This window comes from Dunckerocampus dactyliophorus, chromosome 2 (genome assembly GCF_027744805.1).
Source record: "Dunckerocampus dactyliophorus isolate RoL2022-P2 chromosome 2, RoL_Ddac_1.1, whole genome shotgun sequence".
Classification (NCBI taxonomy): domain Eukaryota; kingdom Metazoa; phylum Chordata; class Actinopteri; order Syngnathiformes; family Syngnathidae; genus Dunckerocampus; species Dunckerocampus dactyliophorus.
This window is the reverse complement of record NC_072820.1, coordinates 12,696,801-12,713,141: the sequence shown is the minus strand read 5'-3', so window position 1 is coordinate 12,713,141 and position 16,341 is coordinate 12,696,801. Positions and strand designations below refer to the sequence as shown.

Here is a 16,341-nt window from a genome sequence, read left to right as displayed (position 1 = left end):
CAACCCAAATTATAAAAACCTCAGCCATTAAGATGTAGCAATAGAAAGTTTTCTGTTTTTTGAAACAACACGTTAGACTTATTAGGATCTGTTACCTGCCTTGTAGTGTAAATTCGCTACACTATATGGACAAAAATAGTGGCCATTACACTTAAAGAGCTTCTGTGCATTTTGGAGCGCATTTGTGAGGTCAGGAGTCACATTTACTCACAATCTTGACTGAGTAAACCATACCATGACTTTTGATTACCAGTGTATTGGTCAGTTTTAAGGTTTATTTCTGAAACATGCCATGATTTTTTTTTTTTGTGAAGTAACAATCCCCTTTTGTCAGGTAAGTAGTTTGTCAGGTAAGTATAGGTAGTAGTAGATGCGCATATACTTATCTATACACTTTTTACAGTCGGAACGGATTTGGTCCCACTGGACACTGGCACAGTGATGTTCAAACTTCTCAAAGAAAATCAAAACAAAGGATGCTGGGGGCTATGTTTATTTATTTTTTTTTATTTTGTAAAATTGTATATGTTCAAAACAAAGCTTTGTGTTATTAGTATCAACATTTCAGCCTTTCCTCTTTACATTGTGTCTTTGTGTTCCATTTTTACAATTTTTGCTGGGTTTTTTTTTTTTGCTTAATTTTATTTCTACAATGTGCCATGGGCCACTGAAACAAATGAGCCACAGGTCGTAAATGGGCGGCCGGGCTGCACATTGGTCACCCCTGCCATAGGCTGTAATAACTAAAGCTGCAACAATCAATCAACAGTTTTGCCTCTTTTCTGATATGTTGCAGACCAAACCAGTAACTGTTAAGTGTTTGGTTCGTATTGATTTGGTCTGTTTTGGGCCTAACCGATTACTGGATTAGTTGAAACAACAAGCTTCAGATTAATCGACTAAGAAAATAATTGTTAGTTGCAGCCCCAGTAATAACCTCATCCCAAATATTCTACTTTGGAAAATTTTGTATATTTTGTGTTTTTCCTATTGAGGTTCTTATTACAAAAAGGCATAAAAACATCCAAAATAGATTTTTGAAAAATGGTTTGGCTGGAAGGTGCTGAAAAGATTTAATATAGCTAAATTAAAAAAAAAAGGCTTATACAGTATGAGAGGGACCGTTTTGGGATTACCTAAGGGTAAAAAGTGTAACTTCCTTTTGAAAGTGGTGGCAATCACTTCTTCAGTCTCAATAAACAATTACAGTAAGTGCTGTGGTTCAATACTTTTGCCCATATAACGTGCAATTGCTAGTCAAAAAAAGAACTTCTTGAGTTGCGGCAGGTCTAAGCAGGGTGTTGTAAGGTTTCATCGTCACATTATCATCAGGTGTATAGTGTGGACATGTCAGTGGGTCGAGCCTGTTTGCAAACAGACAGGTTCCGATTCTGGTCCCACATTGGTATTGTTCCTTGCCGACACCGTAAGGCAGTAAGTGGAGTTGAGGCTCAGATCGACAAGGATGATGCTTTCCCCGATCACTGTTAGTTCCTGTGGACCCTCAGCAATGCCCTGCTGCGTGATCATCAGCTTGTAATCAATGGCAGAGTCGACTTGGGACCACTCGGCGGCAATGACTGTTGAATTTGCCACTTTGGCCTGTACCACAGGAGCTGGCAGGCCCTCTGTGAGAGGAAAAGTGAAACTCATTTTACAGAAAGAGACTAAACATAACATCTGTAAGTGCTGCTTGGATCAATACCGCCGTTAACGCGCTATTTTGGCAGACCTAAATCTTACTGAATGTAATTCAAAACTGCCGTCTTTCTCACTCACCACTCTCACTGAGGTCTCTTTTTCTGCGTTCATGTGGAATCACTAGAAAGAAAGAAAGCGCGGTCAGATTCTCAAAATGCTTAAGCAGCCGTGTGTGTGTCAGTCCATCTGCGGGACCATTCCAGCATGAGCTCCTACCAGTCGTGACGCTCGCTCCTTCGCTTTCTCCGGCTGTATTGCTGGCCGTGATCAGCAGTTCTGCAGAGGAGATGCTGGGGGGCAGGGAGCAGGACAGGCCTGGGGTGGTGCACAGCTGGGAACTGAGTGAAACAGTTTGCGTGTACACAGAGTATGTGGTGGCAAACACTGATGGGTCCCAGGAAACTGTGGTGACAAGGCTGTCATTACTGTAGATCACATTCATTGGTGGACACGGCGCTGTTGGGGCGGATAAGCAGAAAGCGTGCATTATTATCTTTACACAGGCATTATGTGTGTAGTGCAGGGGTGTTTTTTTAATTGGCCCTTGGCATATTCTGAAAATGTAATCAATCATCAAAAGATATAATAGATATTACAAAAATTTGCTTTGTCACCTATAGCACAAACTCTTGGATGTTAATGTTTACCTCAAATTGCTTAGCATACATTTTATTTACCTACATTGGCTCTTTAATGCACAAAATATATCAAAATGGCTCCCACGTCCTTTAATTTTTCTGTGTGTGTCCCTCGGTGGAAAAAGTTTGGACACCCCTGGTGTAGTGGAACCCTTTGTGTACCTAATGAAACGTCCTATCTGTGTGCTCTACCTGTTGTTCCATTAAGAGGCACAGATCGGTCACTGGTTCCGGCCATGTTGCGGCTCTCCACTGCAGCCGAGTACCATGACCCGCAAGGAAGTGGAATCTCAAATGATGTCCTGTTTGTCCAGTAGGAAGACAGCTCAAACTGAGCCTGGTTGTCTCCCAGCAGGTTTCCTGTTAAAATCAGCAGGTACTCCGTTTCTGTGCAGCCTGTGTCCATCCAGCTAAACATCATTGTCTGGACGTCCATATATATCACCCCAGGCTGCACCTGAACAGCATCTGGAGGACAAGGGGCTGAAAAAGGAGGAATACTTAATATATTACCAGCTTTCTACTACATAAGCAAAGCATATTAAATGTCTGAGCAGTGGGATACCTGCTCCTGTCTGAACTGGGTCGCTGAAGGAGCTGTTGCAAGTGCCGTCCGAAGCCTGGACAGAGAAGTTATACAGCACCCCACAATCCAGATTCTGGATGGTACACGTGGGATATGTGCTGTGGCAGTAGAGCATATCTCCGCTCCATGACTGAGCACAGGCATGGTAGTCCACAGCATTATCACTGGGGGTCCAGGACAACACTGCAGACTGATTACTGCAGTGGAAGGTCACTGACAGATCATCTGGCCGACAAGGACCTGCACACATTAATAGTGGACAATGTTGGGCAAGTTACTTTCAAAATGTACTACATTACGTATTACTAGTTACATTTAAAGGCGATTACTGTGTTCACCCGAATAAAAAACGATCCCTCTTATTCGAGACCCGTTTCTGGGGAAATCATGTTTGCAATATCATTTTAAAAACACCTAGACAGACTGCCATAAAAAAAAGAATATTCGATTTCTTAGACGCTCGACAGTTGCATCTCGCCGAGTCACTGGCGTGTGTATGACAGGAAGAAGTATGACCCAAGTTGTCATGGAAACCGCAAATAGAGTGACTGGCCTATGTTTGGGCTTTTGAATTGTACAGTTATAAATTTCTGCCTAGCAACAATTGATCGCACTAATACATGACACGACCAGGAAATTGTTTGCACAATTATGGTGCTCCATGTTTAATAAGTATATTTAAGAAGATATTTTATAATTATATTGTTGCCCATATGGTTTTGTCCATTGTCATGTGAGTCGCTTTTAATAAAAAGCATATAAGACGCAACTTTTCCATGTTTTCTTATATATATAAAACCCCATTCTTTTTTGGTATATGCAATAAAGTACACACACCTGTGTTGAGGGTAACATTGTAGCTGGCTGCACTTGTGCAGTTCTCGTGGCTGGACGTGACATACACTGCGTACTGCTCATCACAGTGGAGTCCCGTTAAGCTGCAGTTGGTGGAGAAGGCGTCGCAGGTGTATATGTGTCCATCTGCAGCTTTTGCAACAACGTGGTAGGTTGCAGCAACCGGGGAGCGGGTCCAGGACACCAGTGCGCTGTGTTCCTCACAGTAGGCGGTGACGTTTACCTCATTAGGTGGACATGGTTCTGAGAAGAACATAGTTGGGTTGGTACTCAGAATTTTGGATTTTACCTGTGAAACAATGGAACATATTTACTATATAGTTTGTACCCATGCTTATCCTGTACGGCGGACTTCTCAAACTGCTGCACTGGTCTGATGAAGCAGCAACGATGATGGTGTAGTGGAAGTCGCATTGCGCCCCATGCAGGGTACAGCTGGTCCCAGTGCCATTGCAAGACAAGTACGTGTAGTCACTGGCTTCAGCTGTGGCGGTGTACACCGTGTCTCCCTCGCTGCCCTCTGCGAGCTCCCACATGACGAGGATGGAGGAGTTATGGCACTGAGGGATGGCTGTAATGCCAGACAGGGAGCAGGGGGCTGGGAAATAAGAAACACAAAAAGAATAAGAAAAGAAAAGGCCAAAACATTTGTCACCTGTAAAATGAATGGCTCCAATCTAGCATTTGAATACCTAAATGTTTTTTCCTGATGTTGAATTTCTTTTTAGAGAAAATGCAATAAAATCATATTATTTCAGAGTATAGACTCATTTACCAGTCTGCAGGTCAATGGTTGTGCTGGGCTGACTCTCACACTGGCTGTTCTTTGCAGTCACACTGAAGTTATAAAGAATGCCACAAGCCAGGTCCTCCACCTCACAGGTGGTGTTTGTCCAGGTGGTACAGTTGGCCATGCTGTTGTCTTCCCCGACTGCTGACACAGTGTAGCAGTCAGCGCCCATGGCGGTGTCCCATGAGATCCAGGCCGAATTGGTCACGCAGTCTAGCCTGCCTTGGATGTTCTGAGGCTGGCATGGGGCTGGAAAGAAGACCACAAGAGGTTGAGCGTAGACAAATGGAGGAAAAGTTGGATATTAGGGTTTCATACCTGACAGAACGCTGTGGGTCTGCTTGGATCTGGTCTGGCAGTCCCCTCTGACGGATGCGACTTGGACAGTGTAGTTATTCCCGCATATCATGTTACTAGTGGAACACTCTGTGCTGGTGGTGTTAAAGGTGTCGCTGCTTCCTCCCATGTACCCGTTTATCCACACCAAAAAGTAGTCAACATCCCCGACCGAGTCCCAAGAAACTGTCAAGTTGTCGGACATGCAGCTTAGCTGGGTCGTCACATTCTGGGGTGGACATGGTGCTGCGAACACAGACATACAAAAACAGTTAATAAAAGGAAAAAATAATTTAAATAAAATAAGAGATAATGTATATTTGAGATGTTATCAATTCACAATGTATTTATATTGTACTTATAAGTAGGCCTGTCACGATTATCAATACATCGATTAATGAAACAGTTAAAAAAAAACTACATAACTGCGTGTGTGTTTGGTTTTTATTGGAGTGTTTTTTTTCTTAACAGAGACAGAGTCCATTTTATTTTCATTGATTTTTTTTTGTCTTTTTTGTTTGTTTAATTTATTATATTGTTTGTTTAATTTATTTAAAAGCTCTTGACATTCCACTTGCAATGTTAAACACTCTTCAGAAATGAATGTTTGTTGCTTTTGATACGATGTACTCTCATTATTATACCATATAATTCATGAAAAAATAGTCTACAATTTTTTTTTGCCAATAATATTGATTATTGACAATAATTTGTAGGCTAATTATTGACCAGCAAAATTTGTTATTGTGACCTACTTATAAGTGAAGTAACTCATGATTGATTAGTTAAGTCTGCAGAAGCTGAAAATGGGATCTCGGTTAGTCGTTGGTTACAAATGTTTGCGCTCTAGAACCAAACGTAGAACCATGAAGGATTTTGAGCATTGCGAGTGTTCAGACCGCATTTCGATCGGGTTCAAAGCGTTATGTTAACGTTTAAATGTTCACTAGTGGGCTGACCATGTGCACAGTGCACATGCGCATAGCTTGATGGCCTTCACAATGAGGCAGGATAATAATTTATATGATATAATAATTATATCTGCTTGATTTGATTGCTTATTCGAGCTTATTGCTGTTAATAACGTTCAAGTTAGATCTCGAACATACACTGTGCAATACAACAAAGAATATTGGAGATATTGGGTGATGTTATGCTCGTGTAGATTGTGGGCAACACACTTAAAATACAAAATTGTGGGACCTCGGACACTTATTTTAAATTGTTGAAAAATACTATAATATGGGACCTTTAAATCTGCTGAGGCTGCCAGAGAGGAAACATTCCGTCATAATCTAATTTACCTTTTTAATCATTAACCCTGTTGATTGTGTAGCATGGTAATCTTTGCATGAGCCCTCACCTGAGTCAAATACCAGGACTTGACTGGGAACACTGGAGCAGTTGTCATCCATTGCCACCACTTGAATGGAATATCGGCTACCACACATGAGGTCATCCGGTGTACAGTTGAGGTCAGAGGTCTGGTGGCTGATGTTGCGATAGTGACTGGAGGCTGTCATTAAGTACTTCAATGCACCGTGACTGACAGACCAGGACACGACTGCGGTGTTGTTGGCACAGTCCATCTCCACGGAGACGTTAGTAGGAACACAAGGCACTGCGAGGGAATGATAGAAAGTTCTGTATCTACTGAGGAAATTCAATAACAAGAGAAAAGCATGTTTATTCTCACCTGACTGCAGACTGTGAGGCTCCATGGAGGTAACGTTACACTGATGGTTGCTCGCTGTGACGGACACAGAGTAGTTGTATCCGCAGGTCAGTCCGGGGACGTTGCATCTATCAGAGTATGACATGCAGTTTTGGGAGACGCCGCTGTTTGACTCCATGGTGGCCGTGTAGTGTACTGCCCCGTCGCTGGGTTGCCATGTTACCATGACGATACCAGAGAGGCAGTCCTGTGTGGTGTAGACCCCCTCAGGTGGACATGGCCCTTGAGACAAAACATCAACATCAGATTGGATTTTCACAGACTTCTTGTTAAAATGATATTAAACGTACATATCTGTATGGAGGCAAGAACACTGGTCATGCCCACGCAGTAGTGCCCGTGAGGTGTCACTGTGAAGCTGTAATTTCCCCCACAGATAAGGTCCGAGAACTGCGCTACGGTGTCATTAGTGCTAAGCTCAACACTTTGGCTTCCCGCCTCAGCTGAGACCACGTACATCATCGTCCCGTTACTGGTGTCCCAACTCAGAGAGACAACGTTCATATAACAGTCAACCGATGCAAGTACATTCTGGGGCAAGCAGGGATCTGAAAATACATCAAATATGTCATTTCAGTTAATCTGATCGTTATCTTCATATATGATGTTCTTTCCAAGTACCCATGTAGATGACAGTGCTGTTGCTGTTCAGGCTGGTGCAGTTCTCATCCTCCGCCCTCACCACGACTGTGTATTGCTCCCCACAATGCAGGTCATCCCAGGTGCAGTGGGTGGTGTTGCTGTAACACCAGTGAACATGTCCATCAAGCCCAGTGGCTTCTGCAGCATATTTTAGAGCACCTTCAGTTGCCCCCCACATAACAGAGGCTGTGCTCCCCTCACACTGTATGTAGGTTGTCACATCACGAGGGGTGCATGGAGCTGTGCATGGAAGAGGGATGGTTATCCACTTTTGTGGTCTTCAACTTTAGAGCTTGCACTATACAGTATATGCATTTGGATGTAAGATCGTACTTGTCTTGAAAAAGGCAGGGCTGCTTGGGAGACTGTTGCATTTGCTGCCTTGGCCTTGCACAATAACGCTGTAGTTCTGGCCGCATGGTAGGACAGCAGTCAGGTCTGTCTGCGTCGTATTGTAGTTCTCCACGTAGCCGAGGCTTCCTGTGGCTGTGATTAAGTAATGCACCACGCCACTCGCTGGATGCCAGGAAAGTTGTACCCCCTCGCTCTGACAAACCACCTGAGCCGAAACCATCACAGGCTGGCAAGGATCTTGGATGAGGGAAGGCATGAGTCAAAAGTTGCATGAGGCACATTTGCATTGATCCTATTGAGTAATCGTGTTGTTGAACATAAATGTGATATCTATTTTACTGAAATGCAACACCTTAGCTCATGTCCACTAAAGAAAACAACAGTTTTAGTACCTGTGTGTATGACCACTGTGTCACTGGCTTGGCTGTGGCAGCCGTGACTCTCTGCTGTCACAGTTAAGTTGTACGTCTCCCCACAGGAGAGTCCTGTGAATTCACAGGAATAACCTGTGGAGTTACACCAATGCACCTCTCCTGAAGCAGTGACGGCGCTTCCCATGTAAAGTTCCACATCAGACTGCTTGTCCCATGACAGGGTGGCAGTATCAGAGCCACACTGCAGGACAGCATTCACATACTGAGGTGTGCATGGGCCTGTGGAATAGATGTATTACACAGTCATCCATCAAACAAAACAACTGAGGTCTGAAAATGCATTTTTTTTTTTTTTTTAGCAAACTTACGTGTGGTGACGTTAGAGTACAGATGTGACGTGAGGGTGCACTGGTTGTTGCTTGCTGTGAGGCTCAGGTTGTAGGTTTCCCCGCAACTTAAGCCTGTCAGGTTACAGGTGTTGTGCTGGGCTTCACATTGCACCTGAAGACTTCCACTGGCTGTCAGGGAAATGTTTGCTGCGCCGTGAGTAGCATTCCAGGAAGCCATTGCCACACCATCATAGTCACAATTCACGTCAACCTCTATGCTCGTGGGCAGGCATGGAGCTAGCATAAAGAGTATGAACAAGTGTTTGTAAATGGCTGTCTATTCTACTTCTGCTATTCATGGTCACAGGAGCATGAAGTACCTGATGTGAGCGAGACCATTGTGCTGGAAGAGCTGTTGTACTCCTCTCCCAACGCTTTGACCCACACGTCATATTGTGTGCCGCACATCAGTCCTGACACAACACAGCTGGTTTCTGTGTCTGCAGCCTCACAGGTCAAAGTGTAGTATGTGTCATCAAAGTAGCCGACATAACCCACAGCAAGCTCACTCAGCTCCCAGCTAACAGTAGCTATAAGTTGTTCACACTGCACACTGGCCTCAACGTTGATGGGTGGGCAGGGTTCTGAAATTACAACACACATATTCAAGATAATCCACAACTCACACCTCCTTTCAACTCAAGTCATGCCTTTCAACCTGTCATGAGTTGGTAGGTTCCAGATATGGCTGTGTTGTTGCAGGCCTTGTTGTGTGCAGTCACAGTAACGTTGTAGATCTGACTGCACTCTAAATCAGTTAAGGTGCAGTGGGTGCCGTTGGTGCTGCAGTTGGCTGTCAATCCCTGGTCAGTCACAGCCTGGACAGAAGAAGACTTGGCGCCTCTTGCTGTGTTCCACATGACATGAGCTTCGCCGATACTGAAGTAGATGGACAGATTCATGGGAACACAAGGCTCTGCAAAGGCAAAAGTTACAATCAGTGAAAATACAGACATGATAAGCACCGCTTCATGTTAAAAGGGGACATACTGTAGAAAACAGACTTTTTAATTGCTTATTTACAAAAGATCGTCCTCACACGGAGTTTGTCCGAATACGACTTGGAAGCACCCCGTGCGAAGATCTACTATTGTCTTTTCTTGTAAGTGACTACAGTACATTGAGCCGCTATCATGTGCAAACCAAAATCTAAGCGGAGTTATAGTGCTGTTGAATGGATTGTCACAAAATAATAACATGACCTCCCAGCAAAGTGGATTGGTTTTAAATGTGCCGTAATCTTGATCTTTGGGGTATTTGGGGCAGACATGTTATTACAACACCACAGATCTGTGAAAGAAAATGCATAATTTTTCTCTCATATGATCAGCCACGCACAATACCTGTGGTGAGGTATCCTGACATTTGGCCAGTGCTGTTGCAAGTCTCGCCCACAGTCGTCACAGTGACGTTGTATTCTTGTCCACACTGCAGATATGGCAGCAAACAGTAGGTGTGGTTGGTGGCGCAGCTGGTGGTGTGGCCCAACAAGGCTGGAAGTTCAGCCACGTAAGACACGGCTCCAATGCTGGGTAGCCAGGATACAGTAGCGGACTTGGTCTCGCAGTCCAGAACAGCCTCAATACCACTAGGTCGACAAGGCGCTGAGATGTAAGAAGAATGTGATGAATTAATAGTGTTAATAGTAGGGTTACACTTTTTTTTTGTCCTTTTTTACCATTGCTGGTCGGGTGTAAACGTTTGTTCTGAAACACTGGTATAAATGTCTTTATTTTATAACCTTCCTTGAGACTTGGCAGAGTGACTTAATACCATCATATCAATATCATAATACCGTAAATCTTCTAATTCACCAAGGGCCACATAATGACATAGTGAAAAATGAAAGGATGCAACGGCCACTTAACCAACACATGTTCATGGTATATATAAGAACTTATATATATTTCATGAAAAAATTGCATTTCCGCTTTCTGATATATGGGTAGGTGAAAAAGCATATTATTAGTACAAACTTTGGTCCTGCTTCTATACTTTTTTTTTTTCCAAACATTTCAACTTTCTTCTTCAATAATCTTCGTAAATTTTCTTTTTGTAATATTATGATATTATTTTCATAATATTTTTACTTTATTACCATAATATTTATTCCCATAATATTATAACTTTTTCCCCAATGTAATTTTCTACCTAATTATATTACCATTTTATTTTGTTGTGTTTGTTTCTCATGAAATTACAACTTTTAAAAAATAACTATTTTCTCTTTAAAATCTATGCTACTAAAATGACATTATTTATCCTCAAAATATTCAGAGTTTATTCTCATAAAATGACGACATATTTTTCTCCTTACATCCATCCATCTTCTATACCGCTCATCCTCACTGGGGTCGCGGGTATGCTGGAGCCTATCCCAGCTGGTGAGAGGCGGGGTACACCCTGGACTGGTCGCCATAGACAAACAACCATTCACTCTCACATTCATACCTATGGATAATTTAGAGCCACGGGCCAATAAAAAAACAGCCGCGGGCCGGAAATCGCCCAAGGCCCACACTTTGGAAACCCCTGCTCTAATTATAATAGTAAAGGTTGTTTATTTACCTAAACCTAACCTAAGTGTTAATTGGAAGCAGGTAATTAATTTGAGAGTGGTTGTTTTAAACTTCTTATATATTTTAACTTGAATAATGTTAAGAGTAAATGAGAAAGTGGTCTTTGCCTTTGACCACATGGTCATCTATTAACCAAGTATATTCCACAACACAGCAGCAATGGAACCAATATTGTAATAGCGGTAAAGAGCAAGCTGCTCAACCAGCATTACTACCGCTGAGGAATTCATTGTAAATAACAGTATGGCAAATTTAACAAGCATTTTAAAGTGCATACAGAGATAGATCAAACTGCTGGATGCTGACCACTCATATTTTCAGTGAACCTACTGCCATCTAGTGGAGTTAAGAAAAGCTACAGCTGTTAATACCAATGTTTTTTGACCAGGCTCGAATTGGGGACCCCGGCAGTTATTTGCTTTTGTTGACTGTGCACCTGGCAACCATGGGAGACTCTGAAGTTAACTGAATAGAGTCATTAATTGGAGCATATTCCATATGATTTTTAACTCTTCACTGCCAGTACATATTTGTGTTGATTTGCAGTCTAGATTTTCTCCACTAGTGTGAACGTTGTGATTTTTTTTCATTTGCATCCAAGGTTACAAAATACAGTATGTCTTCACCTGTTGTGAGCGAGACCATTGTGCTGGAAGAGCTGTTGTACTCCTCTCCCAACGCTTTGACCCACACGTAATAATGCGTGCCACACATCAGTCCTGAGACAACACAGCTGGTGTCCGTGTCTGCAGCCTCACAGGTCAAAGCGTAGTATGAGTCGTCAAAGTAGGCGACATAACCCACAGCAAGCTCACTCTGATCCCAGGAAACAGTTGCTGTAAGTTGTTCACACTGCACACTGGCTTGAACATTCGTGGGGGGGCATGGTTCTGAAATGATCGGAAAGACACACATGACTTCATAACCACTGCCAGATTATCACAGCATCTCTTCTTGATACGCACCTGTATTAAGCTGCCTGGTATCGGAGGTGAAACTGTCACAAGCCTGGTTGTGTGCTGTCACTGTGACATTGTAGATCTCGCTGCACTGCAGGCCACTCAGATAGCAGCTGCTTGTGGGGCTGTTACATGTGACAACCCAGCCCGCATCATTTACAGCCCGCACTGAGTAGGAACTTGCACCGTTTGCTGCACTCCATTGCACACGGGCATCGCTTACATTGTAGTTGACAGAGACGTTCATGGGAACACACGGTTCTGGGGAGAGAGAGCAAAACGGTTGTTTTCTATCGTCATCAAGTACTGTATGGCATCTTAGACTGACCTGTAGCAAGCCAGACTGGGCTACTAGTTAGACCGGCACACCCAGAATGCATCGCCTCCACCATCACCGAGTAGTTCTGTCCACAGACCAGGTTCTTAAGATCACATGATGTTCCCATCTCAATGCAGGAGGAGTTGTGACCGTAGGTGGACGTTGCCTGGACGCTGTAGGCTGTGGCTGCAGCAGCGGTTGTCCAGCTGACCATAGCTTCTCGACTGGTACAGTTCATCCCTGCATACACGTCTCCAGGGGGACACGGTGCTGGACAGCAAGAGAGGTACAGTATGTAAAGGTGGGGAATTTTGGAAATCGTGAGAGGAATATTGAGTATTTTTATTCATTCATTTGGGACAATGCACATTAATGAACAGTCTGATACTTCTGTACAGGCTGTAAATGAGCCAGTTTCTAGCATATTTGCTCATTTTCATCTGTAGTCCCAAGGGGAGTAGGCGTACCAGTTAGCTTCTCTGTGGGGTAGCTCATCGCGCTCATGCAGACATTGGTGTGACCCGTCACAGTGAAAGTGTAGAGCTGACCACAGCTCAGGTCCAGGAGGGAACAGCTGCTATCACTGGTTTCACAAGTGGAGTTAACACCTGAAGGGGACGTAGCTCTTACTGTGAAGTTCTGAGCCAGTGAGGTGACTTGATCCCACGTCACTGTCATGATGTTGGAGCTGCAGTTGAGATCTGCTGTGGTGTTTTCCATTTTACAGGGCGCTATATGTGGTTAGAAGAAGGTAGAAGACATACAGTATAGAGCCGCATTTGATCCTTCCTGCAACATACAATTTCTTCTTTTTGTGGGACTCACCAGCCTGGACCTTATAGTCAGAACCAGCAATGATTTCACAGTTAACAGAGGATGAGGTGACAACCACCTCATAGACGTGGCCACACTGCAGGTCAGTGATGGAGCAATTGTTGTATGTGGAGTTACAGGAGGCTGTGTGTCGGTCAGCGCTGATGGCCCAGGCCGTGTAGTTGTCTGAGCCAGGGGTCTCAGACCAGCTCACGTTCATCTCATTGGAGTCACAGTCCAGTACAGCTAGGACATCTTCAGGAAGACAAGGAGCTGGGGGAGAATACAAAGGTTATGAGGCAAATCCATACCACATATCCTTTTAGGGGTCAGCCTATGCCAGCTCACTTAGTGAGAGGCAGGGCGCGTCTTACCCGAGTTGAAATAAATATTGGTGTGTTCGGTACTGTTGCAGCTCTCGGTGGATGCCACCAGGGAGCCCGAGTACGAACGACCGCAGTGGAGTCTGACAGCGCAGGAAGTGTCATTGGATGAGCAGGATGCCACATGACCGTGCTCCCCCGTCACCTCTACTGTGTAAAAAGCTGCTCCGTTGCTTTCATACCAGGAGAAGTTGCCTTTGTTTGACCCACAGTCTACATGAGCAGTGAAGTTTGTGGGCTGGCAGGGTGCTGGGCATTGGAAGAAAACATTACATTTATTATTACTCATGGTAGCAGTTGCACTAATATCAGAAAAAGGTCTGGAAAAGAAGGGTCATCTTTGGGTTCTAGAGATTTATACACGCAAACCAATGTCAAACGACTTTCCCCTAAAAGAGTCAGAGCTTTTCTTCCTGTCATTCCACAAAAACACACACCAGTGACTTGGAGAGACTCGAAAACACTGTTTCAAAGGTTGGGTCAGGTAGTAAACAACAGAGGAGACTTATGATGCCAATTTTAAGATAATGGTGATCAATGAAGCAGACTCATCAAACATGACAGAAAGATAAGAAATAGAATAAACATATATTTTTTAGGTCTTTAAAAGGAAGGGTAGCCTACATTCGGGTCAATACGATATTATGTGGGATTGGCTTGTGAGTCTTGTTCAGTTAGTCAGTTATTGAGTGCTATTGGCTGGGCTACATACAGTATCCTGTACATATCCTACCTGTACTTAATTCCAGAGGAGGGCTGTAGCTGCTCTGGCAAAGGTCTTTCTGAACTGCAATGGAGAAGGAATATCTCTGTCCACACTGCAGGTTGGTCAAAGTGTGTGAGGTGTTCGAGGTCGTCATCGTTGAAGTAAGTGGCGTGCCTCTAAGAGGCTCATATTCCAGAATGTAGGAATCCCACGGATCTAAACTCTCATCCCATGAGATGGTCACTGCATTGGTATTGCAGGCGACCTGCCCCGCCAGGTTAGTGGGCGGACACAGAGCTGGGATGACACACAAGGAAAGTTAGTGTTCATGTGTGGGTACTGCATATAAATATCAGCTACTCAACACACCTGTGGTCACTTCCACAGCTGAGCTAGGCCCACTCCAACAGCCCCGGTCAACAGTAACCACAGTGACGGTGTACGTTTGCGCACAGTGGAGGTCAGTGAACTGGCATGAGGTAGAACTGTCGGAGCTGCAATTGTGTGTGTGCCCATCATCGGCGGTCGCTGTTGCTATGTACATCTCAGCATTGGTTACATTGGACCATGACACAGTGGGGTTGTCCTGACATGCTGTGGAAATGGTGACATTCTCAGGAGGACAAAGACCTAGCGACATGGAAGTAAAACACCAATGAATATTCTCTTTCGCAAATGCAGCAGAATGAATGAATGAATGAACGTGCACCTGCTCTGAAGGTGTAGACTTGACTAGGGTGTCCAGCACATGACTCAGAGTGCGGTGTTACAGTGATGTTATACGTTTCACCACAGTGGATGTGTGACAGTTTACAGCTGGTAGTGTTGGTGTGGCATTCATGTGTGTGTCCATCCTGGCCTGTAGACGTCACTGTGTATTCTACAGCACTGGGGCTTCCCACCCATGACACCAGGGCTGAGTGATTGAAACACACAAGCGTGGCGCTAATGTTCTCTGGGGCGCACGGGACTGGAAAGAAAAACAAAATGTAATGTAATGCTCTCGGACATTGAAGGTAAAATGTTACATGAAAATAAGGTACATGTAGAAATTACAATTTCATTTTTACATATTCTATATATGCTATACTAAGCTTAGTTTTTGGGTATGTGGGTTGTCTTGCGTGAATTTTTTTTCCGGAACCTAGCGCTAGCAATTATTTAGCATCATCAATTCAAGTTTATAATGCTATTGTTTAAGCTAGCTGTTGCATTGCAGGAATGTTTTCCCAACAAACAAATTACGCTGGCTAATAATTTTCAAGTTAGGGTAAAAATAACTTTCTTTTGTTTGATACTTTTGTCGACATTGAACTTTTGTTGTTATGCGCAGTAGTGCATCTCTTGAATCTTGAATCTAGTGCGAGCTTGTGCTAGCTAGCATTAGCTTTTTTTGTATTGTTGTACTAGTAAAAATATGCATGTACACAATATCAACTTTATTTTCTAATATAGTATTCTGAATATTTTACAAGGTGAGAAAGGGATGTCTAAATTTAAGCACTAAACCAACGGCGGCCTTACCAGTTTGTAACACTTGACAGATACTAGGGGTACTGTTGCACTGTGCCCCCTCAGTCTGCACAGTAACATTAAAATCCGAGCCACAAGGTAGATCATGAACTACACAGCTGGTACTTGTAGTCCTACAGCTGACCAGATAGTTCTCTCCTGCTATCCGCGCTTCGAAGCCAAGATGTCCAACACTGTCACTCCAACTGAGCACGGCTGTGTGATTGCCACACATGAACTGCTTAGATATAAGTGTTGGAGGACAGGGAGCTGTTGGCAAAAAAGATAAAAACATAAGAATATTAATCGTGTGAAGCAGGAGGATGAATTGTCAGGCCTGGAGATTGCACCCACCTGTGGTAATGTTAGCACTGGGTCCGGGCGGACTGTCACACTGCATTCCTTGAGCCATGACAGTGGCTGTGTAGGTCTCACCACACGCTAGGTCTGTTAGTGCACATGTTGGAGTGTCTGAGCTGCAGGACACCGAGTGGCCACTTGCGGATGTTGCATTGACTATATAACCTATGGCATCAGCCATTGGCATCCATGACAGAGAGGAGGAATTAGCACCACAGATTTGGGTGCTGTTCTCAATGGATGGAGAGCATGGAGCTGCGAGAGAATGAAAGCAAGGTTTCATTTTTGCTTATTTTGGAAAGGGTTACAA

The 16,341-nt window shown here is 43.9% G+C and overlaps 1 protein-coding gene across 1 annotated transcript; it reads right to left on the bottom strand.

Annotated features, from left to right (window-relative positions):
* Positions 1–25: 25 nt before the first annotated feature.
* Positions 26–16,256, bottom strand: LOC129177418 (uncharacterized). The gene is made up of 30 exons (XM_054768524.1): positions 16,026–16,256; positions 15,684–15,941; positions 14,869–15,129; positions 14,529–14,789; positions 14,187–14,456; positions 13,445–13,702; positions 13,083–13,343; positions 12,725–12,988; positions 12,267–12,527; positions 11,945–12,199; positions 11,606–11,869; positions 9,744–10,004; positions 9,059–9,316; positions 8,721–8,984; positions 8,380–8,637; positions 8,030–8,290; positions 7,617–7,874; positions 7,263–7,523; positions 6,932–7,189; positions 6,603–6,863; positions 6,270–6,527; positions 4,889–5,152; positions 4,556–4,819; positions 4,109–4,378; positions 3,763–4,023; positions 2,905–3,165; positions 2,532–2,822; positions 1,918–2,157; positions 1,780–1,821; positions 26–1,628 (listed from the first exon to the last, which is right to left on the bottom strand). The coding sequence occupies exons 1-30, from the start codon at positions 16,216–16,218 to the stop codon at positions 1,351–1,353; spliced, it is 7,575 nt and encodes a 2,524-aa protein (XP_054624499.1). The 5' UTR covers positions 16,219–16,256; the 3' UTR covers positions 26–1,350.
* Between the last annotated feature and the right edge of the window lie 85 nt (positions 16,257–16,341).